The sequence below is a fragment of the Urocitellus parryii genome, chromosome 5 (genome assembly GCF_045843805.1).
Source record: "Urocitellus parryii isolate mUroPar1 chromosome 5, mUroPar1.hap1, whole genome shotgun sequence".
Lineage (NCBI taxonomy): Eukaryota > Metazoa > Chordata > Mammalia > Rodentia > Sciuridae > Urocitellus > Urocitellus parryii.
The window spans coordinates 66,848,600-66,874,667 of record NC_135535.1 but is presented as its reverse complement, the minus strand read 5'-3'; the positions used below and the strand labels follow the sequence as shown (position 1 = coordinate 66,874,667).

The window sequence follows — 26,068 nt, the reverse complement described above, 5'->3', positions numbered from 1 at the left end:
CACCAGGTGCAGTGGTGCATACCTGTTATCCCAGCAGTTTGGGAGGCTGAGACAGGAGGATCAAGAGTTTGAAGCCAGAAGCCAGCCTCAGCAAAAGCAAGAAAATGCTTTGGAAGCCAAGCACAGTGGCGCATGTGTAATCCCAGTGACTAGGGTTAATGAGGCCCTGAGTAACATAGTGAGACCCTGTCTCCAAAAAAAAATTGAAAATAAATAAAGAAAGAAAATGCTTTGTATAGGGGGTTGGATGTGTGGCTCAGTTGTAGAGCCTTTGCCTAGCATGTATAAAGCCTTGAGTTTGATCCCTAGTATCACACACACCAAAGCTTTTAAAAATACTACTTACCTGAGAGGCTAAAGCAGGAGGATTGAAAGTTGAGGGCCAACCTGGGCAATTTAAGGAGACCTGTCTCAAAATTTAAAAAAAAAAATGAGGGGCTAGGGATATTTCTCAGTGATAGACACTTGCCTAGTGTGAGGCCCTGGGTTCAATTCCCATACCCCCTACCCTACACCCCCACAACAAAAGAAAGAAAATACTACTTAGATTTGGACAAAGCTGTCCACTTAAAATATGGCTAGTGTGACTGAGGAGTTGAATATTAAATTTTAATTAAATTTAAGTAGCCACATGTATATAGTAGCTACTATATTGGACTGTATACTTATAGACAACTGAGCACCTAAATCTTCTACACAGAAAATAAGAACAGAAGGCTAAATTTTCTTCAGGTTAAATTGAACTGGTAACAAGGCACTTTGAAAGAAATGAACACAAAGTACCATTAATAACTAAAAGAGGATTAAGGAGGAGATTTTAAGTAGAAACCAGCCATGATCTGAATTTATATGCACAACCTGCTTTAGAAAAGAAGATTCAAAAAATATTTTGGAAATGGGAAAACAAATAATTTGTACACTAGTTTCAAATGGAAATACCTTATACACTAATGGTTCCTCCATGAAAGGAAAATGGGAATCTCAGTATTGAGTGGTAGGATTTGTGATAATTTTATTTACTTATTTATTTAAGTGGTACTGGGAATGGAACCCAGAGCTTCCCCACACAGGTTAAGCATATGTTGTCTTTCTCTAAACTACACCTTCAATCCTGTAGTGATTTAAAAAATCATTTTATTTTAATGTATTTACAGTTTATTTACTCCACATGCATTTACTCCACATGCATTATTCATAATTTGGCTATTATGAATAATGCTGTTAAGAACATTTTATGCAAGGTGTGGTTATATGTTACCTGGGATTGAACTCGGGGGCACTCAACCACTGAGCCACATCCCCAGTCCTATTTTGTATTTTATTTAGAGACAAGGTCTCACTGAGTTGCTTAGTGCCTTGCTACTGCTGAGGCTGGCTTTGAACTCGTGATCCTCCTGCCTCAGCCTCCTGAGCTGTTGGGCATGTGCCACTGTGCCCAGCCACATGCATTATTTTTATAATTAGAGTTAATGTAAAGTAAAAGATCAATATAAAATAAAATAGTGGATTAAGATTCATTTAAGGGGGCTGGGAATATACTTCAGAGCACCTTCCAGAGCATGCACATGGCCCCTAAGTTCAATACCCAATGCTGGAAAAAAAAAAATTAGGAGAGAGAAAAGAGAGAAGTATTTTTTTGTCCTCTACCTACCTTGTAACAACAACAACAAAAATAGTTGTATTGAGACATAATTTACATTCCATAAAACCCACTCTTTTAAAGTCTATAAGTTTGGTGGGTTCTAATATATTTATAGAATTATGTAACCATCACTATGTACCCCCAAAGAAACTCAGGCCCATAACAGTTACTCCTCTTTTATACCCACCCCCAGTCCCTAGAAACTATTAATCTACTTTATTTCCTTGGGTTTGTCTATTCTGGACATTTCATATAAATGCAATTATATGAGTTGTGGCTTATTATGACACATTTATTTCACTTAACATGATGTTTCAAGGTTCATTCATTTTGTAGTATATATAAGTGTTTCATTTCTTTTTATTGCCAATAAGATGTCATTTTATAGATCTACCACATTTTCTTTATCCATTCATCAATTTGATGGACATTTGAGCTATTTTCACATTTTGGCTATTATGAATAATGCTATTAAGAACATTTTATGCAAGGTGTGGTTATATGTTTTTATTCCTATTGGCTGTACATCCAGGTGTAGAATTTTGGGGTCATATGTTAATTCTGTTTTCTTTTGTTTGAGGTGCCAGGGACCAAACTCAGGGTCTTTTATTTTTTTAATTTTTTTTTCAGTTGTCAATGGACCTTTTATTTATTTATTCATTTATATGTGGTGCTGAGAGTTGAATCCAGTGCCTCACACATGCCTAGCAAGTGCTGTACCACTGAGTCACAATCCCAGCCCAAACTCAGGATCTTATAGATGACTTTTATGTTTATTTTTCTTTCTTCCTTTTTTAAAAGTTTACTTTATTTGTTTATTTTAGACTGAGTTTTGCTATGTTGCCCACGCTGGTCTTGAACTCCTGGGTTAAAGTGCTCCTTCCAAACTTCAGCTTCCAGAGAGGCTGGAGTCATAGTGCACTACATCTTATCCAGCTTAACTTTGTTTTTGAGGTGGGGGGTTTGAACCTAGGGTCCAAATTAACTTTTTGGGAGTACTGTGGGTTAAAACCAGAAGTTATGTATGCTTAACACATGCTCTATCACAGAGCTATACTTCCAGCCCCTATGTTTAACTTTTTTTTTTTTTTTTTTGGTACTGGGGGATTGAACCCAGGGACACTATTGCTGAGGTACATCCCCAGTCCTTTTTATTTTTTATTTTGAGATGGGTTCTCATAAGTTACTCAGGTTGGTCTCAAACTTGTGATCCTTCTGATTCCTGAAACTTGTGTTTTCTTCTAACGTTTTATAGTTTTAACTCTTACATTTAAATCTTTGATCCAGTTTGAGTTACATTTTGTATATGGTGTGAGGTAGGTGTATATATGTTAGTTTCTTTCTTTTTTTAATATTCATTTTTTAATTGTAGTTGGACACAATATCTTTATTTTATTTTTATGTGGTGCTGAGAATCAAACCCAGGGCCTCTCTTGTGCCAGGTGAGCTCTCTACTGCTGAACCCCAATCCCAGCCCCTATATGTTAGTTTCTTAGGGCCACTATACCAACATACCGCAAACTGGGTCACTTAAAACAACAGATATTTATTGCCTCATTGTTTTGTAAGCTAGAAGTCTGAAATCAAGGTGTCAGCCAGTTTGGTTCCTTCGGAAGGCTGCTAGGGAGGCTCTATCCCATGTCTCTCTTAGCTTCTGGTAGTTGTTGACAGTCTTTGACATTCCTTGCCTTGTAGACACATCATTGCAGTTTCTTTTTCTATTGCTAAGTGGCATTTGTGCATTTGTATCCATTCTTAGAAGGATAGCATTCAGTAATATCTTAACTAATTACATCTGCAAGGACTATATTTCAAGTAAAGTCATATTCTGAGGTTGTGGGAAGACATGAAGGTAGGGGTAGGGGCCACAGCATAGAGTCTAATTTCATTCCTTTGCATATGGATATCCAGTTGTCCCAGCAACATTTATAAAAAATGACTATAATTTGGGGCACATTTTTTAGCTTGGCAAGACTAAAAGTCTAGACTTAATCTTGCTGGCATGTGAAGGGAGGGGACCACAGGTTTTTTTCTTCAGTGTTTGTCTTCAGTAGAATAGTTCTTATCTAAAAGTTTGCTGATTTTCCAGATGGCCCTTTTCCTAGTTCTTTGAGTATGAAGATCATACTTATTGTCTTATCTTTTGTTTCATTTTTGTCTGCATCCTTCAACATTTCTGGGTTTTCACCTTCTTCAGCTGCAAGGCTTTGATGTAGGAGGCAGGAAGAAAACCTGAGGTAATCCCAGTTACTTGGGAGGATGAGGCTGGAGAATTGCACAGTAACCTAGAGAGACCCTGTCTCAAAATTTAAAAAAAATCAAAAGGACTGGGGATATACCTCAAAGCTGAAGTGCCTCTGGGTTCAATCCTCAGTCAGTATAAAAAAAAAAAAAAAAAAGAGGAGGAAGAAGAAAAAGTAGCACAGCCACTACCACCACCATCAAGGGAACTTGCTACCATGTTGTTCGTTGGTCCCTAAGATTCCTAGCCCATCTGTTGCCTTCTCTCCCCCTTCTCATGTTTGTTGTATGTATAATGTTCAGAGTTTTTAATTGCATTTAGTGGGAGGAACTGGAGAAGCATGTCTACTCTACCTTTCCAGGACATTGAATGTATAAATCAATTTAGCTAGAATGACATCTTTGTAATTTGATACTTCTAAATCAGGAATGTGCTTTCTCTCAATTGCAATCTTTTTATAATATTTCTCAATAAAGTTTCAGAATGTTTTCTCTAAAAAGTCTCCTGTGCTTTACTTAGAGAGTCCCTATGCAACTTAACAAGACCCTGTCTCAAAATACCACTGGGTTCAATCCTGAGTACCACCACTACCCCTCCACAATTTTTTTTTCTTTTCTTTTTCTTTCTCTAGATTAGTGGTTCTAATTATTTTTGGAGAATCAGATGGAAACAGTATTTTGTCTTTCAAGATGTCTATGTAGCTAGGCACTATGGCACATGTGGAAATAGGAACTTAAAAAGGGCTTACACACATCATTTTTTTTTTCTTTTTCTTGTTTTTCCTCTTTCTCCCGCCCTCCCCCTCTTCGCCCCCCCTTCGCCGCCCCCCCCCCCCCCCCCCCCCCCCCCCGCCGAGTACTGGGGATTGAACCCATTCTGGGGTACTCTGCCACTGAGCTTCTTTACATGGTGACTTGTTTTTAAAAGAATGAAAACAAAGCTGCCAGGCTTCTTAAAGACTTAACCTGGATCTGGCACAGCTTTACTTCTGCCACATTCTGTTAGTTAAAGCAGTCATGAGGCTAGTTCAGATTTAAGGAGAGGGGAAATGATTTTAACTCTCCACAGAAGAAGTAGCATGTACCTACAAGGATGAAAGGGATAGTTAGTAGCTTTCTTTGGAGAAAATTTATCAAGACTGTACTCATACAGATTTTTTTTTTCTTTTTTGTGGCTCTGGGTTCAATTCCCAGTGCTACACATGCCAAGCCAATGCTCTACCGCTGAGTTACATGCCTGACCATTTTTATTTTTATTTTTTTATTTTTTATTAAACCTCTGAGGCTGGCCTTGAATTTGCAATCCTCTTGCCTCCTCAGTCTCCTGTGTGCCATCATGCCCAGTTCTCAGATTTTTCTTTTACTTTCTTCATCTTTCTTTTCTTTTCTTTTTTTTTTCATGCAACTGCCAATTGAACCCAGGACTTGTGCATGCTAGCCAAGCTCTCTACCACTGAACTACATCCCCAGCCCCATATTCACACAGAACTCTCTTTATGGATACGTTCATATAATTGAGTTTATCAACCCATGAGAACCATCTGTGACATACTTTTCTGAGCTTAGGGTTATTTTAAAATATAAGCTAAGTGTAGTTCACCCCAGAATGCAAGTTTGGTTTCATATTCAAAACACAATGAGCTAGGCATGGTGGTGCATGCCTGTAATCCCAGCAACTGGAGGCAGAGGCAATGCAAGTTCAAAGCCAACCTCAGCAATTTAGCAAGGCCCTAAGTAACTTAGCAAGAGCTTGTCTCAAAATAAAAACTAAAGGGCTGGGGATGTGGCTCAAGCGGTAGCGCGCTCGCCTGGCATGCGTGCGACCCGGGTTCGATCCTCAGCACCACATACCAACAAAGATGTTGTGTCCGCCAAGAACTAAAAAATAAATATTAAAAATTCTCTCTCTCTCCTCTCTCACTCTCTCTTTAAAAAAAAAATAAAAACTAAAAAGGGCTGGGAATATGGTTCAGTGGTTAAGTGCCCCTGGATTAAATCCCAGGGTGTGTGGGGGGGAGCCAAACAAACCACAGTGCATCTGATTCACCATATTAAGAGACAAAAGGAGAAGTCATATGTGATCATCTTGATAGATGCATGCAGAAAAAGAACTTGAAAAATCCAATATTCATTTACCAAAATAACCGTGAAATAGAAATAGAAGGGAACTTCCTCAATCTGATGAAAAGCATCTGTGAAAAACTAAGAGCTAACATCATACTTAATGGTAAAGGAGATCTGCTCTCACCACTTCTAGCTATCAAGAATGAAATCCTGCTGGGGCTGGGGTTGTGGCTCAGAGGTAGAGCGCTCACCTAGCACATGTGAGGCCCTGGTTTCAATCCTCAGCACCACATATAAATAAATAAATAAGTAAAATAAAGGTATTGTGTCCAACTAAAAAATAAAATAAAAAAGAAAGAAATCATTATTAAGGAAAAAAGAATGAACCCCTGCTTCAGGTACTCTAAATTCTGTAAGTCAGACGACCAAAGGCCTATTTGCAAGAATGACACTGATCAGGCTTGAAATGACTTTTTTTTTTTTCCTGGAAAAAAAAAGGGTACATTCCACAGTGTATGTTGAAGAATAATATAAAATGCCACCATGTGGTGTTGCAGTGTGATGCCACAGTCTATATTGAAGAATATTATAAAGCTAAGCTCTATAATTCTGTACTCCTGCTGATGGGAGTAAAACTTCACATTACCAATAGAATTTGGTAACACATTAGAAAAAAACCACTGTGACCAAGTTTTTTTTATGATGAATATGTAGTGATTAGGAAATCTTTTATGTTGAAGGAGAAAAATCATGTTAATCTCCAAATATTGCTAAAAAGACACAATAAAATTCAACATCCATTCTGGTAAAAATTGTAATACATAAAATAAATGTTCTTTTTTTTTATTTTTTAGTTGGACACAATATCTTTATTTATTTATTTTTATGTGGTGCTGAGGATTGAACCCAGGGCCTCGCATGTGCTAGGCAAGCGCTCTACCGCTGAGCCACAACCCCAGCCCAAAATAAATGTTCTTACATTGAGATACTATATACTTTTTATATACTGAGAAAAAACTTATAGAACATAATTCTCAAAGCCAAAGATGGGCTGGGGATATAGCTCAGTTGGAAGAGTGCTTACCTTGCATGCACATAGGCTCTGGGTTCAATCCCCAGCACCCCCCCAAAAAAAAAAAAAAAAGCCCAAAGCTACATTTCAGTTAAGAATAGGGAAAAAAGGGCTGGGGATGTGGCTCAAGCGGTAGTGCGCTCGCCTGGCATATGTGCGACCCGGGTTCGATCCTCAGCACCACATACAAATAAAGATGTTGTGTCTGCCAAAAACTAAAAATAAATATTAAAAAAAATAAAAATAAATAAAAAATAAAAGGGCTGGGGATGTGGCTCAGTGGTCAAAAAATAAATAAATAAAAATAGAGGGCTGGAGATGCAGCTTAGTGAGAGCACTTGCCTAGCATGCAAGTGAGGCCCTGTATTCTAACCCCAGCACTGCAAAAACAAACAAATAAATAAATATAAAATAAAATAAATTAAAAGTAGAACTATGAACAATTCTACTTCTAAATATATGCCCGAAAGAATTGAAAGCAAGCTCTGGAAGCAATATTTGCATACCCATGTTCATAGCAGTGTTATTAACAGTAGCTAAAAGTGGAAGCAATTAAAGTATCAATAGATGGATGAGTGAGTGACTAAAATGTAGTATACACATACAATGGAATATTATTTAGCTTTAAAAAGAAAATAAATTTTGCCACATGCTACAAGGACTTCAAGGACATTGTGCTAAGTGAAACAAACCAGTCATGAAAAAGTCAAGTACTATCTTTTTCTAATTATATGAGATACTTAGAATAGTCAAATTCATAGACATGAAAACCATGTTATTAATGTTATTTAATGAGTATAAGTTTTACTTTTGCAAAATTCATAGTTCTGGAGATTGGTTGCGTAACAATATGAGTATACTCAACTGAACTGTACACTTAAAAATCGTTAACATAAGCTGGGCACAGTGGCACATGTCTGTAATCCCAGCGGCTCTGGAGGCAGAGGCAGGAGGATCTTGAGTTCAAAAGCCAGCCTCAGCAAAAGTGAGGCACTAAGCAAATACAAAATAGGGCTGGGGATGTGGCCCAGTGCCCTGAGTTCAATCCCTGGTACCCCTCCACCAAAAGAAGTTTTTTTTTTTTTTTTTTTTTTTTTTTTTTTAAGAGAGTGAGAGAGGAGAGAGAGAATTTTTTAATATTTATTTTTTAGTTCTCGGCGGCAGACACAACATCTTTGTTGGTATGTGGTGCTGAGGATCGAACCCAGGCCGCACGCATGGCAGGCGAGCGCGCTACCGCTTGAGCCACATCCCCAGCCCCAAAAGAAGTTTAACATAGTAAATATTGTTATATGTGTTTTACCTCAGTGACAAATCAAACAAAATTAATGTATATATCTGAGTGCAGTGGTGCATGTTTGTAATACTAACAACTTGGGAGGCTGGGGCAGAAGGATTGTATATTCAAAACCAATCTCAAGCCAGGTGCAGTGGTGATACCTGTAATCCCAGTGTCTGAGGAGGCTGAGGCAGAAGGATCACGAGTTCAAAGCCAGCCTCAGCAAAAGCAAGGCACTAAGCAACTCAGTGAGACCCTGTCTCTAAATAAAATACAAAATAGGGCTGGGGATGTGACTCAGTGGTCAAGTGCCCCAACAAGTACCCAAACAAACCCCCCAGAAAACAGCCTCAACAATTTAGCAAGACCCTGTCTCAAAAAAACAAAAACAGAAATGCACGGGGATGTAATTCAAATGAAGAGTGCCCCTAGATTCAATCCCCAGAACTGCAAAAAATAAATAAATAAAATAACAAGTGTGTGTGTGTGTGTGTGTGCACACACACACACACACACACACACATATATATGTATACATTATATATATTATATGTTATACAAAAATGTTTTAATATTATGTAATTTCTTTAAAAAATTTTTTTGGTTGTAGATGGACATAATTTATTATTATGTGGTGCTGAGGATCAAACCCAGTGCCTCACTGGTGCTCTTCCAGTGAGCTACAACCCCAGCCCCCTAATATTATGTAATTTCTAATCAATATTTCTTTATAGATATAATTTTATGTATCTACATATTTTATATTTAGATTTAAGTATATATTTTAAGTACTTCACATACAAATAAAATTTATTTTTTAAACATTTATTTATTTTTTTTAGTTATAGGTGTACACAATATCTTTGTTTTATTTTTTAATGTGGTGTTGAGGATCAAACCCAGTGCCTCATGCATTCGAGCACAAGCGCTCTTCCTCTGAGCCTCAATCTCAGCCCTGATAAAATTTATTTTAAAATATACATTAAAATTATTTTTTGCACTGTTTTATGTTGAAAGTAGTTTGCTATTACAAAAATAAAATGAACTTTAAAATCTCATTGTTGAAGTTTTGCAAGCTTTTTTTTTTTTTTTTAACCAGGGATTGAACTCAGGGATGCTTAACAATCCCCAGCCATATCCCCAGCCCTTTTTTTAATATTTTATTTAGAGATGGGCCTCATTAAGTTGTTGAGGCTGGGTTTGAACTTGAGATCCTCCTGCCTCAACCTTCTGGGATTACAGGTGTGTGCCACTGCATCCAGTACTAATCTTTTTTCTTTAGGGTCTAATCTACTTGTAATTCCTTTCAGTACATTTTTTTTTTCATCTTCAGAATTCTGATTTGAATCCCACACACACACTGCTAGGAATTGAACTGAGGGCCTCAATATGGTAGGCAAACACTATCACTGAGCTACATCCCCATCCCTTTTCATTTTGAGACAGGGTCTTGTTAAGTTGCCCAGGCTGGCCTCAAACTTGTCATCCTTCTGCCTTGACCTCCTGAGTAGCTGGAATTACAGGTTTATGCCACCATATCCAACTTCTGATTTGAATCATTCCCCCTTATATCATTACTTAAAATTTATTTTCTTCTTTTGGAGGGGAGTATTGGGGATTGAACCAGTACATAAGCATGCTAGGCAAGCACTCTACTACTGAGCCCAACTCTTTATTTTCTTGACCATCTATAATATAGTAACTTTCAAGGGTGTTTTGTTGTCGTTGTTGTTTATTTGATTTTTGGAATTGAACTCAGATGGCTTAACCACTGAGCCATACCCCCAGCCTTCTTTTATTTTTTGAGACAGGGTCTCATTAAGTTGCTTAGGGCCTCCTAAGTTGCTGAGGCTGGCTTTGAACTTGCCTTCTGCCTCAGCCTCTTTCCTCCTGCCGGTTTCTGAGATTACAGGTGTGCACCACCGTGCCTTGGTTCAAGGTTCTTATATACCAATAACATTAATTAATTACTTATTTGATTTATTCTAATATGTAACAGCTTCTAAATAAGCTCACTACAATTACTAGAACCATGTTTACTAAAAACTGTACATTTTTTTACTTTTCTTTTAAGATATCTCACTATGAGTCAGACACAGCAACACATGCATTGCAGCTACTTGGAAAGCTTAGGCAAAGGTATCACAAGTTTGAGGTCAACCAGGGCAATTTAGCGAGACCCTGACTGAGAATTAAGAAAGAAAAATAAAGGGTGGGGGGATGTAGCTCAGTGGTTATACGCCCTTAGTTGTCAATGTCAAGGGAAAAATAGATTAAATAGGCAACTGATATAAAAAATCATTTTTTTGGTTAAAAATATGTATATAGAGCAAATGAACCCCAAGGCCCCCAAGTGGCAATTATGAAGATCTCCCTTGGATTTCCCTTCCAGAAAGAGGTTGCCACTCTGCTGCCAAGAAAGCAGTTAGCTGACCTGGTAATGCCTTCAGATTGTCTTTGGCTCTTGTTTCACCTAGCCAATGAATGAGCACATCCAAGAGCCTGGCCATCTCTACCCAGTGGGGAAATTCTCTAACAGGTGATGTTGTTCTGGAGCTCCCTATTGAGTTAGTTGAGATTCTATTCTGTTGGCTCTGCATCATAGCTGGAAGCTTTCTCTAACAGCCCTTCTTCCTCTCTCTTTTTTTTTTTTTTCAAAGCTGTTAGATCTGCATCGCAACCTCAAGATTTCTCCTGCCCATTATACATCCTTCCTTGTATTTCACAGGTATTACCATTCCCACTCCCCACTTAAGAAATTACTTGCACCTCAAACTCTGAGTCCTGCTTCCCAGAGGATCCAACATAGATGATTCCAAGAATGATCCAACAGGGCAGGTGGTAAGATGAGTTTGGAGCTGGATCACTTTCTGCCTGGCTGATCACTAGAATATCATTCTGAATAGGTTGTGGGGCATGAATAGACCCGTATGTAAAATGGCCACCCAATAGCTAAAACTATGTGTAGTGACTAGGGAGAGTGTTCCTGTGGGGAAGACCATACTGCCATGGCTGTTGCAGTAATTTGAGTATGAAAAATTCAGGGAACGGGCTGGGGATGTGGCTCAAGCGGTAGCGCGCTCGCCTGGCATGCGTGCGACCCGGGTTCGATCCTCAGCACCACATACCAACAAAGATGTTGTGTCCGCCAAGAACTAAAAAATAAATATTAAAAAAAAAAATTCAGGGAACAAGTTATAGGGCAATGGCATTGATTGTTTTTTACTAAATTGTAATGGCACCTACAGAAGGGAAAGGAGAAGTTGAGCATAATAACAAACAAGTGACAACTAATTGAGCACCTTATCACCTGAGTTAGATTTAAAAAAATAAAATAGAAGGCCTGAGACCAAACTCAAGACTTAATAGTTTAAAAATTTTAGCATCGAGATATTTAAAGACATTCATCATATACTCCTATGTACATGTCCTAGGTTTTTCCAATCAGTGTCTTAGTTTAACAGAGCTTTCTCAACTGGGCGACTCCCCTAGCCAAGACAGTAAATTGAAATCAAACTGCATGTTGGAGATGGTGAGGATGAGATCACCCTTGAGGATTCCAAAGATGGAGAGGTTGGTCTCTACTGAAGAATATGGAAATAACAAACCCCTAGGAGAAAGGGAGAGTAATGGACTTTATCTACGACTGTTTCCTGACTGCCCAAGATCTTCCACCAGCTATAACCAACATATTTCCTAATAAGACTCAGCCCCTCTAAACCCTATAAAACTCAGATCCTTATTAGAGCCCTTTGCCATTTTCCCTCTTGAAAATGTGCCCCTCTGCTGCTTAATAAAGCATTTCTGATCTATTGAGGTCTGCCTCCATTTCTTTTTCTTTCTGTATTCTCTTTCATTTGCTTTTACCTACCATATATCCATTTAAAATTCACTAATCTGGTCCCTGTCAAAACTGGGTAACCCTGGAGAACAACTGCAGACAACTGCCAGCTGAATCAAGCAGCTACTCTCATGGCAGCTCTTGTGCCCATGTGGCATCTTTTTAGCGAGGCATATTAGGAGGCTCCTGGAACATGGTATTCAACCATTGATTTGGTGAATGTGTACTTTTCTACTTGGTCATGAAAGATAAGAAGCCAGATGTGTTCTGTGCTTTCTGATCATCCTGTGAGCTGCTTCCCTCTTCCACACTCTCCCACCATGATATTCAGCCTCATCTGGAGCCCTGGTGAATGAAGCTGTCTGTAGACTGAAACCTCTGCAACCCTTTCTGGCCATCATGAGCTGAGCAGTTTTCCCTCATGACTCCTTTCTGCCAGGATGTTTTGCCTCTACTTGTATGCAGAGGAGTAGAGTTAACTGACCATGGATTGAGACCACTGAGACTGTGAGCCCCAAATAAACCGTTCCTTCTTTTTTAAAACAAACAAAAAAAGCCAGATGGACTTAGTTTCACCTCAGGGATGTATGAACTGGCTTTGTTTTCCTAGGAGACTTGGATCTTCTGAAAATCCTGTAGAACATCATATGGATCTATCATATTGATGGCATTGTACTCACCAGGCAGCATTAAAAGGAGGTAAAAGCATATGGGTGGTCTTGATAATTCATTTTCATCACTGAAGTTAGGAAGAAGACAAATCCAATGATGATTCAAGGACTTGCCATTTCAATAAAGTTTTTAGGAGTCTAATAATCAGAGTGTGCAAGGACATGCCCCCCAAAGTAAGTTGAATTGTTGTTTCTTATATCCTCTTCCACAAAGAAGGAAGCAGTGCTTTGTAGGCCTCTTTGAGTTTTTTTTTTTTTTTTAAGAGAGAGTGAGAGAGAGAAAGAGAATTTTTTAATATTTATTTTTTAGTTTTCAGCGGACACAACATCTTTGTTTGTATGTGGTGCTGAGGATCGAACCCGGGCCGCACGCATGCCAGACGAGCGTGCTACTGCTTGAGCCATATCCCTAGGCCCCTCTTTGAGTTCTAGTGGCCACACATTCCACATTGAGGCTTACTGCTCCAGCCCATGTGTCCTGTGATCCAAGGCTGCCAGCTTTGAAATATATGTTCTTAATAATCAGAGGGTTGACCAGCTTTTTTCTATTTCTGAAACCAATATCCAGTTACTTTTCCAAATCATCTTACAGTCTCTAGGACAAAGACTAAGAATAAACAAATAAGTATTTAAATTTTTTTTTCTACAAAAAAATAAAAAACAAACATTAAGGCTGGGATTGCAGCTCAGTGGTAGAGTGCTTGCCTAGCATGCATGAGGCACTGGTTCAATTCTCAGCACAGCATACAAATGATTACATAAAAAATAAAGGTACATCAACAACTAAAAAAAAATATTAAACACATTAAAATGTCACATTCTACATTAAAATACTGACAATTTTAAAGTAAAATCATTTAAAACTAAAAATACATGATAAAATTTCTCTGGCAAAGGTCATATATAGGTCAACAACTGATTTTGAAAATATGAAAACAGCAGGTGCAGTGGCACACACGTGTAATCCCATTGACCTAGGACACTGAGGCAGGAGGATCACAAGTTCAACACCAGCCTCAGAAATTTAGTGAGGCCCTAAGCAATTTAGCAAGACCCTGTCTCAAAATAAAATATAAAAAGACTGGGGATATAACTTAGTGGTTCAATCCCCAGTACTAAAAATATATAGAGAAAATTTATGTACTGTTTTTAAAAAGCATTTTACTTAATTTTTAAAAATTATCAAAAGTTAAAAAGTGCTAGATATAATCCCATTTTGTTCCGTGGAAGCAACTATAGCATAACTTTAGACCCTTAAAAAAACAACTGAATAGGGGCTAGGGTTATAGCTCAGCAGTCGAGTGCTTGCCTTGCACATGTGAGGCACTAGGTTCCATCCCCAGCACCACATAAAAGTAAATAAAACAAATAGGCATGGTAGATGGTAGAACACACCTGTAATCCCAACTGCTCAGGAGGCTGAGGCAGGACGATTACAAGTTCAAAGCCAGCCTTAGCAACTTAGGGAGGCCCTAAATAACTTACTGAGACCCTATCTCAAAAAAAAAAAAAAAAAAAGCTGGGGATATGGCTTAGGGGTTGAACACCCCTGGGTTCAATCCCTGGTACCAAAAATAAATTAATAAAAAAATCAAAATTAGGGGCTGGGGTTGTGGCTCAGCGGTAGAGCCCTCACCTAGCACATATCCAGAACTCCAGCTTGGCTATTTTTACATCTGCGACAGTGATTAACCAAGATGCTTTTTTCAATATCTATTTTATTATTGCTTTTTCCCACATCATAAAGTTCTATTTTATTTTTGAGCTCATACAGACCTAGGTTAATGTTTTTCTGATCAGTTTTATTTTTTGACTATGGAGTTTTTAAACATTGCAATGGAGATTTCACCTAGGTAAAGCTACAAGGCCTTTACTATTGTCTTATGTGTTGTATGTTACGTGTGCACACTTCTGTTTTGTGTTGTATGTCTGTATGTGCGTATGTCCATATATCATATATGAGGAGCGCTCATGAATAAATGGATCCGAATTTTTTTTATTATTCACGTGATTTTAATGGTTTAATTTAAATTGGGTAAACAGCTGTTGAGGATTGTTTTAATATGTGTACAAATAAGCAGGTTAACAGATCTGTTTGTTTACTTTCACCTTTCCTTTTCATTATATTTAATAATTCTGTTCAGGGGCTGGGGATGTGGCTCAAGCGGTAGCGCGCTCGCCTGGCATGCGTGCGACCCGGGTTCGATCCTCAGCACCACATACCAACAAAGATGTTGTGTCTGCCGAGAACTAAAAAATAAATATTAAAAATTCTCTCTCTCTCTCTCTTCTCTCCCCTCTCTCACTTTCTCTTTAAAAAAATAATAATAATTCTGTTCAGGATAATGTAAATCGTTCAAAAAATTGTTTTCTTAGTACCTGTTGGAATGTTACATAATTTTTTTTTTTTTTAGCATCATTGTCAGAACTCCTATCTTCATCCCAGTGCCGGTGAAGACAAGATGAAACCAAACTACAGTTTCTTCGATAGTTATCACAACAAACTGTATAAACTGGTGCATCAATGAATAATAACTCAACAAGTAATGCTCAATCACTGAGTTGATTTATTTTGGGAGGAAATGGACATATTGATAGATTCCTCCGCTTTGAACTGCTTACAAAACTTGCCTGGACTATGTATCACTTATATGCTGTATCTGTTGATGCAGGGAATTATGGTAGTGCTGGCGTATCTTTGCTGATGTGTCACCAGTGTTGCAATTTTTCCTAAAGAGCCATCAATTGACTTGGTGTCCTGGCATTTCTGTATCCTCCTCCCTTCTACTAGTGATGGTCTAATTTTGGGGGCCAACAGAGGTGAGGCAAAGAACCTCACCCCCCCACTGGTGCATAGGCCTATCCACAGGTATGGCTATATGCTGGACCGGTAGTCAGTGACAGGTATGATCCAATTGCAGTGGTATCAACCTAAGACAGGAGGCTAACGCCTAGAGGTCAGTTTTCCGATGACGGGTAAGAACCATATGTTGAATTGGACAAATCTAACAGGGACGGTCCCTAGCCACATTGCTTGTTGCTTAATTAAACAGAAGGGGGAAATGCTAAGAGCCACAGCCAAGTAATATGATGCATGGCATTTTTGGTTGAAAGGTGACACCAGCTGGCCATTGAGATGATATGATTATGTTAAGATTTGCATTCATATGGATATTGGACTCCTGCTGTTCACCTCAGCCTGCTACGGGACTCCTGGAGAGTTCCCATTGGTTGGGGAAGTACAGTAGGAGGGAATTCCGGGGGAGGAACTTCCTCTGGGGTTCCGGGAGAACACCGTGTGGGTCGATCAGGATTCTTCCCGGGGGCGCACGGGGCATTGGCGGCAGTTTCAAAAAAATAAAGTTTGTTCCTGATTAAGTGGCTCATGATTTTGTGCCTAGCCAGACTGCGGCAGGTTCGATCCTCAGCACCACATAAAAATAAATAAAGATTTGTGTCCGACTTAAAAAAAAATCAAAATTAAAAAGAGCTGAAATAGAGCATAATATTCATCCAATTTTGCCCAAAAAGGAAAACTTGAGCCATTTTCTAGGCACTGGGAGAGGCTGGGAAACTGGGACCATTGGAAACTGGGACCATCTGTCCATCCAGCACCACTACCTGTCTTTGATCTTAGAACCAAGAGATTCTTTCCTGGCCCACCCCTGGAGAGAGTCTATGCATACTATTTTCTAATTTCCGGAGAAATTTTCTGAAAGAATTTTGACGTTTAAATCCTGTGCCAACACTGAAATTCTTCCAAAGCTTATGGTACTTTGCACTTTAATTTAATACATAAAGTCATTAATCTAATTCCAAATGAAAATACAGCACTTCATTTGGTTACTTGATTTCTTTTTCTTTTTTCTTTCCTTTTTTTTTTTTAGTTGTAGATGGACACGTCTTTTTTTAAATTTTTAATATTTATATTTTAGGGCTGGGGATGTGGCTCAAGCAGTAGCGCGCTCACCTGGCATGCGTGTGGCCCAGGTTCGATCCTCACCACCACATACAAAGGTGACACCAGCTAGCCATTGAGATGATATGATTATGTTAAGATGATATGATTATGTTATGTTTGTACAAAGATGTTGTGTCCACCGAAAACTAAAAAAAAATAAATATTAAAAATATAAAAAAATATATTTATATTTTAGTTGTAGATAGACACAATACCTTTATATTTTTTAAAATTTTTATGTGGTGCTGAGGATCAAACCCAGTGCCTCACATGTGGTAGGCAAGCACTCTACCACTGAGGTACAACCCCAGCCCTGGTCACTTGATTCATAGGTAGGGTAATTTTCTTCTTTGGAAACTACATTGATTATCTAAATGGTAGTTGTATTGGAAAGGATTCTAATGCTTTTTCTGTATTCTTCCAGTTGTGAAAATTTTCTCTGCACCACTCAATTGTTTTCTTTTATTCCTTTATTCTAAGACATTTTAGGTTTTCATTCAAATACATGATTTTTTTCTGACTTCATTCAATAACTCATAACATAATCAATGAATTGGTCTCTTATCAGTTGTATTAGTTCTTTGGCAAATTGGACAACTGACATTTCAGAATTGGTTCTGATGCTATAAATTTCACTTGTTTTCTCCTTTCAAGGACAGTAAGAAATGCTTTGGGGAGAGCTACATCAGTAGCATAAAGGAAATTTTTTGGTTGAAGGCCTGATCCACGAATACAGCTTTTCCTATTGTATTATTCCCAGTAATGTCCTATGAAACACTCAGAGCTCCTTTGGATGATGATTTATAGGTGTTTGGGTGATGATTCATCAAATTCCTTATCAAGGGCTGGGATTGTGGCTTAGTGATAGTGTGCTTGCCTAGCACATGTGAGGCACTGGGTTTGATCCTCAGCACCACATAAAAATAAAATAAAGATTGTGTGTTCACCTACAACTAAAAAATAAATATAAATATTTTTTAAAATTATTAAGACTATCTCTATAAACTTCATCTGTGCTGGCATAAATAAACTTCTCCATTATGGCTTCATGAGAACATTAATATATATAAACTCAAAAGCCCAGACAAACAGATCTACATGTGGTTTTTTTGCAGCAAAATGTAGCACTGTGTCTATTTTCTCTGTTCCAAAAAGTAGTTTCATAAAGTGAGAATCACAAATGTCACCCTAGTCTAGATTTTTGATCATGTTGTTTGGATAATTTTCTACTAAAGAAATTATCCCATATGATGCAGTGTTTGGTTGTTTGGTACTCTCCACCAAGTGACCATCAGGTTAGAAGGGATGATTTAATGTGTTAATGGGCAATAAACAAGAATTAAGCCAGGCCCAATGGCACATGTCCGTAATCCCAGTGGCTCAAGAAGCTAAGGCAGCTTCAGGAACTTAGCAAGACCCTAAGCAACTCAGCAAGATCCTGTCTCTCAATAAAATATTTAAAAAGAGCTGGGGATTTGTTAAGCGCCCCTGGGTTCAATCTTCGGTACCAAAAAAAAAAAAAAAAAAAAAAGAATCAATACCTACATTTCCTCTTTTTTCACTAGACACTGAATTTTTTAAGGGTAGAAGAGTTACCTATGTATTACTCTTGTGTTAATCCATTCAGCAATTACTGAAGACCTTCATAAAATTGGCCAGACATTCTTCCATATACTTAGTGAACAATAGTGTATACCCTCATGGAGTTTACATTTGTAATGTGTGTGTGCACACTAGGGAGTGACAAGAGGTAAACATCTCAGGCCAGGTAGGAGAGGGGACACTACCACAGCACTGTTGCTTTGTGAGGCAGGTGTTTTTAAGAAGTTTTAGCTTCAAAGGAATCATGTATGAAACCAGCACCTGTGGTCACCAGGGCCCACTAAACAAAACTTCTGGGCGGACCCCAGCCCTCCCAAATTATTACATTACCACTCAATATTCATCCAGAATAAGAAAATGTGTGCCAGGCATGGTGGCACAAACCTGTAATACCAGCAGCTGGGGAAGCTGGGACAGACAGATTGCAAGTTCAAGGTCAGCCTCAACAACTTCGAAAGACCCTAAACAGCAACTTGGTGAGACTGTCTCCAAATTAAAAAAACAAAAAAAAGGAAAATGGGCTGGGATGTAACTCGTGGTAAAGTGCCCCAGAGTTAAATCTCCAGATCCCCCACCCCAAACAAAAAAAAAAAAAAGAAAATGTGAGAGGTGGAAGACAACTGGCTGTTGTTGAGAAGAAAAAGCCTTTTAGTCAGTTGGACTGGCAACAAAGATCTATTTTTGGAGAAATTCTCAGTCCAAAACTGTTTCTAAATGTTGGTACTGATGTCTGCAACTGCACTATTAGAGCTTTGTTCTTTAGCTCATATTAAAATAAGAATATCCTTGGTGAATTAACATTCAAATATGTAATTAACACAGTAGAGTGAACAAATTTATTAAGCTTTTACAACATGATATTCAGCCAAAAGCAGGATTAGAAAATAGATGAACATCTATGTCTAAAATAGGAGGCCCTTACTTGGAGAGAGAGGACTTCTTCTGAGAACCCCTGGGCAGAGAAAGCATATGTCATATACATATGCCAAGGAATTGAAAGGGCATGAAAAGCTTATGACTAGACATATTTGAAATATTCACTATTTATCTGTTAGTAATAAGAGATTCAGTAGCCAACAAGATGACTTTGGCTATGTATTAGCAACTTTAAATTCTAAAAAGTAATATCAGTTTAATTTTATTATACTGAAGTCAAAACTTAAAAAAATAGTATGCAATGCTATCCAATGGTAATGCCTCCCACTCCCACCCCACCTCACACATACCACAAGGGTCTTGCTAAATTGCTGAGGCTGCTCTGGAACTAGTGATCTTCCTGCTTCAGCCTCCTAAAATGCTGGGATTTCAGGAGTACGCCATCATACCTGACTCTCTAATGGTAATCTCTAGATATACATTTTATATTTTATTTGAAAAGTTTTAAAATCCTGAGAAGGTTGGGAAAAGTTTGATCAGTGAGTACTAATCTACAGTTAGTTATAAGCAGAAAGTCTGGGGTTACTATTGCACTAGTATTGTGACTATAGATAACTATGTACTGTATATTTCAAGAAACTAGAAGGATTTTGAAAGCTTTCACCACAAGAAATTGATAAATGAGAAGATAAAAGATGTGATTTAAACATTACTCAGTGTATACACATATTGAACGTTACACGATAACCCATTAATATTTGCAACTTTTATTTTTGTGTATCAGTTAAAAATAAAAATTTCAGGAAGGAAAAAAGTTATAATATTCTAGAATAATTTAAAATAAAATAAAGGTACTTAATAGTATATGCATAAACCACTAGCAGGGTATCCTTTGTTCTCAATGTACTGAACACATAAAATTTTTCAGCTAGGTGCAGTGGTGCATGCCTATAAACTCAGAGGCTTGGGAGGTTGAGGCAGGAGGATCACAAGTTCAAAGCCAGCCTCAGTAACTTACTGAGGCCCTAAAAACTTAGTGAGAACCTGTCTCAAAATAAGAAATAGAAAGGGCTGGGAATGTAGCTCTGTGGTTTAGTCCCTCTGGGTTCAATTCCTGGTTAAAAAAAAAAAAAAAATTCAGATACCCAATAGAAAACACAAGACAACTCATTTAAGACAGGGAATACTTTATTCAAAACCCATCAGAGAAATGGACAGCCTGGGTCTGTGACAAAGCATTCATGTTTTAAAGCATAGGTCAGTAATTATATATGAGAGCATACAATGCTACATACAAATTAACTGATCAGACCAAAACTTTTCAATGTTCAAATCAGAATAAGCTTCCCTGTAAAAGCAGCACCTTTGTGACATTTTAACTTTAATATTCCTCTCCTTCTTCCTCACCCTCTCCTTCAACAGAATCCACACCAACCTCTTCATAATCTTTCTCTAGGGCAGCCATGTCCTCACGGGCCTCAGAAAACTCTCCTTCCTCCATCCCCTCACCCACGTACCAGTGAACAAAGGCACGCTTGGCATACATCAGGTCAAACTTGTGATCCAGGCGAGCCCAGGCCTCAGCAATGGCTGTGGTGTTACTCAACATGCACACAGCACGCTGTACCTTGGCCAGGTCTCCACCAGGAACCACAGTGGGAGGCTGGTAATTAATGCCAACCTTGAAGCCAGTGGGGCACCAATCCACAAACTGGATAGTACGCTTGGTCTTGATGGTGGCAATGGCAGCATTGACATCTTTGGGGACCACATCACCACGGTACAATAGGCAGCAAGCCATGTATTTACCATGGCGGGGGTCACATTTTACCATCTGGTTGGCTGGCTCAAAGCAAGCATTGGTGATCTCTGCTACAGAAAGCTGTTCATGGTAGGCTTTCTCAGCAGAAATGACAGGGGCATATGTGGCCAGAGGGAAGTGGATGCGGGGATAGGGCACCAGGTTGGTCTGGAATTCTGTCAGATCAACATTCAGGGCTCCATCAAATCTGAGGGAAGCAGTAATGGATGACACAATTTGACCTATCAGCCTATTCAGGTTAGTGTAGGTTGGGCGCTCAATGTCAAGGTTTCTGCGACAGATGTCATAGATGGCCTCATTATCTACCATGAAGGCACAATCAGAGTGCTCCAGGGTAGTGTGGGTGGTGAGGATGGAATTATAGGGCTCAACTACAGCTGTGGAAACCTGGGGGGCTGGGTAAATGGAGAACTCCAGCTTGGACTTCTTGCCATAATCAACAGAGAGACGTTCCATCAGCAGGGAGGTGAACCCAGAACCAGTTCCCCCACCAAAGCTGTGGAAAACCAAGAAGCCCTGAAGACCTGTGCACTGGTCAGCCTGTTAGAAAAGAGAAGAATAAAGAAAAGATAAATTTTTAATTTTTGTTCTATAATCATAGTAAATAAACTTTTATTTTAGATCTTATTTTGAAGAATGATTTTTATTTCTTTACCATACTAGAGATTGAATCCAGTGCCTTGCACATGCTAGGCAAGCACATCTACCACTGAGCTACTTCCCAGCCCCATTGACAAATGCTTTTTAAACAGTGTAAGGAATCTGTGGTGGTAGTTCAGTGATATAGCACTTGTTTGACATGTATAAAGCTTTGAACTTGACCCCCAGCACCATTAAAAAAAAAAAAGAAAAAGAAAAATGTAGACATTCTTTGAATTACTCAATATTTCTTAAATGAAAAACCTAAATATTTACAAAATGATGCTAAACAGTTCATGTTTTAATTAAATTTTTTAAAAAGGAATATTTTATCTAACCACTACATTTGTTTTTATAATAAACAGCATTGTTTCAAATGTCTTCCTTATGATCATTAATTTACTATATTATCAAGGATAAACATACCAGTTTACGAATTCGGTCCAAGACAAGGTCAATGATCTCCTTGCCAATGGTGTAGTGGCCTCGGGCATAGTTATTGGCAGCATCTTCCTTGCCTGTGATGAGCTGCTCAGGGTGAAAGAGCTGACGGTAGGTTCCAGTGCGAACTTCATCTGGAAAGGAAACCAGTCACTCCTCATTAATAACCTGCACAAGCCTGCTCAACTCTGATGAGGGGATGGGAGGTAAGAAAGACAATATGTTTATGTGATCAATGGAGAACCCAGGACAGATCCATCAACTCACCAATGACCGTGGGTTCCAGGTCTACAAACACTGCCCTGGGCACATGCTTGCCAGCGCCTGTCTCACTGAAGAAGGTGTTGAAGGAGTCGTCTCCTCCCCCAATGGTCTTGTCACTTGGCATCTGGCCATCAGGCTGGATGCCATGTTCCAGGCAGTAGAGCTCCCAGCAGGCATTGCCAATCTGGACACCAGCCTGGCCAACGTGGATGGAGATGCACTCACGCTATGACAGAAAGAAAAATTATAAAATTAAGCTGTATTAGCATTTTGAATTTTCAGTAAATTAAAAAATTATTTCTAGTAATTTACAGGTATTTTTCAAATTTATTTGAGTCATAAGAGAAAAACGGTTAATGAAAAGCACCTGCTACAAATGCTGCAAATATATGTGGTCTGAATAATAATGTCACCTTGGCACAATTTAGCACATGGTGCAAGCCCATTGTTCCTACAGCTATGGTTGAATGAAGATTTTTTATGTTAAAAAATAGTCAAAGCACAAATTTTGTAAAATGAAATAAATTGCATTCAAATAGTAATTGGAATTCATTGCTTTCTTTTCCTTTAAGTAGAGATGAAGGTTTCTTCTAAATAGGACTTAGTATATTTCAACATGGACATCTGTACTACAGCTGAGGCTAGAAGCCACACCCTATGCAGTCTGTCTGCGGAATTGGAATCCATCAATATTAGGGGGTTAGAAGAAAGACAAGGTTGGCCTCCTGCACTGCTGTACTGCTGCATTGCTGTATTTGCTGTGCCTGGTGCTGGCCTGTACTCTTTGCTACATTATTTAACAGAACAGCTCTATTTCCAGCAACTGCCCACATGATCTCATTGTGCTGCTTTGCCAGTGTTCCTCCTCTGACCCAGCCTAGGACCGTGTTCCTGAATTGAAATGAATTAATAAAGATGCACTAGAACAAAAGACAGCTGGATGAAGAATAATTCTCCTTTGCAGCAATATTTTTCTTTTTTTAAAAAAATTTCCCTGAATCTTCTCCACTGCAAAAAACTGAAAAATTATTAGTACTTTTAAGAAACAGTTCCTAAGATGCTACCAAACAAAAGAAATTAAATTAAAGTCCGGTGAAAATATAATGAAATATTTATTTAAAACAAAATAGTATTTCCATTCTGAGAATCACTACCCTCCCCTTAACATTAATATTGTATAGAAACGTTCTCTATAATCTAAAGATTATAGCCCCTAAAGGGCTACAACTTTCATTGTCTATTCACTGACTTAAGGGGGCGGGGGAGCGGGGAAGGGCGTTTCCCTTAGTCGGACACTTGGGGTACCCCGGGCTTCACAAAGTGGGCTTTCTCTCTCCTCTATATCCATGCAGCCTCTACAGTTTAGGTCTCTCGATCTCTGTCTCTCTTTCTCAGGGCGGGTCATCCTCATTGTCAAGTGAATTTTTGCTCAAAAAAAAAAACGTCATCTAAGTTTTAATAGTGAATTAAAATACCTTTTGAAGCCCACAGTTCCACAATGATGAAAGACTTTTATTATAATTCTTTCCTGACAGAAGAGGTTTAGTGAGGCGAACCCCGCCCAACGCCAGGGAAGCAAGAAACAAACAACTCCGCCCCTGCGCCTCCCTGACACCGGCTGCCAAGGGCTCAAACAGAAAACTAAACCTTTTATTATTATTATTATTACTATTTATTTTCCCGTTAATACATGGGTTTCTTTCTAAAATGCCAACAACCTGCGAGGGGTCTTTTTGTACAAACTCAAGGCTCAGTTTTGTCTGTTTTCCTGCCCCCTCAATTCCCTAGCTCCACACCACTCGCCAGCCCCGTTTGGTATGTGAAGGTTTTTTTTTTTTTCTTTCTGTCTTTCTTTCTTTCTTCCTCTTTTTTTAGACTCCTCCTCCTCCCCTCCCTGCTCTTGGGAGCGATATGAGAAAGAAAAGGGATTCTTGGAATTAAACGAATCCTGGCTCAGAAATGCAAGGGCCCAGTACAGGACACAACCACCGCCTTTTCCGGCCCCAGACCCTTCCGCACTGCAGATGGGCTGCTTGTGGTCCCGTAGGGTTCAAAAACCCCTCGCGCCGCCTTTGCTCTTCCCCATGATTCTCCACCGTCCTGGGCACATTTCTACCCGGGTTTCAGCTCCCGCACTGCGTCGGCAGCGGGGCTTAAGGATTTAGGGTAGAACAAAGCTAAATCTCACACAGCGTAAGACTACCGGGACCCAAAGAGGTTACAAAAGAAAAGAGCTTAAGGTTTTCCAAGAATATCCCAGGGTTCTGACTCCACCCACCGGCCAAAAAGAGCCGGAAAAAACACATTCTTACCATGGTTGCTGCTTCGCGGCTGCAGAGCAGATGGCGGAGAGGAGAGGAGAGGAGAGGAGAGGTTGTTGCTTCTTACAGCGCGACTCTTAGGCGGTCGATGTAAGAGAACCTGCGGCGCAAAGGCGGATGCGGCTCCCTATATACAACTCAGTCACCATGGGGATGGGCCAGGGCCTTTTCCTGTTGGTCCAGACCCCTCAATCTGCCCAGAGAAGCCACGACAGGAGAGTGGTGATTGGTGCAAACGACATGGGATGAGGTAATCTCTCCCCCACCCCTTTTTCCCTAGCATCCATAGACTGTTTGCATCCTTCAGACAAAGAGACCGTGCAAAGGCAGTCAACCGAGCATCCATTATGGGGTGGGGTTGGGGAGGGGCGGAAAGGGAAGAAAGAAAACGGGTTGGATTTGAGGTTTTTTGCTTAAACCTTAAACTACAGTTAAAATCATCTATGTGTTTTCCCTACATTTGGTCACAGAATTTATGTTGAGATTAAATAATTATGGAAAATTACTGCCAGCCTTTCCTCATAGTATATTAAACTCGACTATATTTGGTAAGGATGAAAGATCTCAATTACTTTAAAAATAAAGACTAGAAGATGGGAGTGATGGTCAAAATGACTTGGGTGAATATGATTTTTTTTTTTTTTTAGAAAGGATGCAGCATAGTCATTCAAAATGGTTTCTCAAGTTCAAATAATTTATTTTCAGACCTTTGCATGCACCAAATAGCTAAACAAAAGTGAAAAATGGAAAGAATATGATAATTAGAAAATGCAAATTGTTCTAATATGCAATTATAAGAGCTAATGTATATACAGTAAATAGTTTACCAGAGATATTCCTTAACCAGAACTCTATGTAATATATTTGTGTGGTGCATTGTCCCTATAAATGAATCATCTTTCCTGATATAGAATTGTGAAAATACAAGGAGAAGGAATTCAGTTCAGAAGCTAGTACTAGTTATATTTCTGCATTACTCTCTTTTCTAGAAAATATCAAACAAAAACGTTCGAAGCACCAAATTTTAAAGAGTTATATAACATATAAAGTAAAAGGAAGACTATTTTGTTATATTGTCTCCATCCACAGACCACTGTGTAACCTCAGCTCAGCTGCATTTCACTTTTATGCAGTTCCTATGTGAATTTGGTAAATAGCCTCTTCTGAGGTTGGGCTTCTGACTGTGGGAATTGTAGCTGCCTCACACCCTTGCTATTCAACTAGAGACTGCAATGGTTGCTCAATTGCCCCTTGGGACAAAAAGGCTTTGCTTTCACCCCTAGGAAATGGATTGCAGTAACATTCTTTTGCTATTTAGAAAGGCTCCATTAT

The 26,068-nt window shown here is 38.9% G+C and overlaps 1 protein-coding gene and 1 pseudogene across 1 annotated transcript; both read right to left on the bottom strand.

Moving 5' to 3' along the window:
* Positions 1-17,137: 17,137 nt before the first annotated feature.
* Positions 17,138-19,693, bottom strand: LOC113195462 (dTDP-D-glucose 4,6-dehydratase pseudogene; annotated as a pseudogene).
* Positions 19,694-20,419: 726 nt separating this feature from the next.
* Positions 20,420-24,836, bottom strand: LOC113195470 (tubulin alpha-1A chain). The gene is made up of 4 exons (XM_026407012.2): positions 24,728-24,836; positions 22,419-22,641; positions 22,137-22,285; positions 20,420-21,611 (listed from the first exon to the last, which is right to left on the bottom strand). Exons 1-4 carry the CDS (start codon positions 24,728-24,730, stop codon positions 20,631-20,633), a joined length of 1,356 nt encoding a protein of 451 aa, XP_026262797.1. The 5' UTR covers positions 24,731-24,836; the 3' UTR covers positions 20,420-20,630.
* Between the last annotated feature and the right edge of the window lie 1,232 nt (positions 24,837-26,068).

Bases quoted from the DNA above. Each gene is read 5' to 3' on its own strand.
- LOC113195470 (XM_026407012.2), bottom strand. The intron at 22,286-22,418 runs GTGAGTTGATGG...TTTCCTTTCCAG, and splicing joins CCTGGAACCCACGGTCATTG to ATGAAGTTCGCACTGGAACC. The intron at 21,612-22,136 runs GTATGTTTATCC...CTTTTCTAACAG, and splicing joins TGGACCGAATTCGTAAACTG to GCTGACCAGTGCACAGGTCT.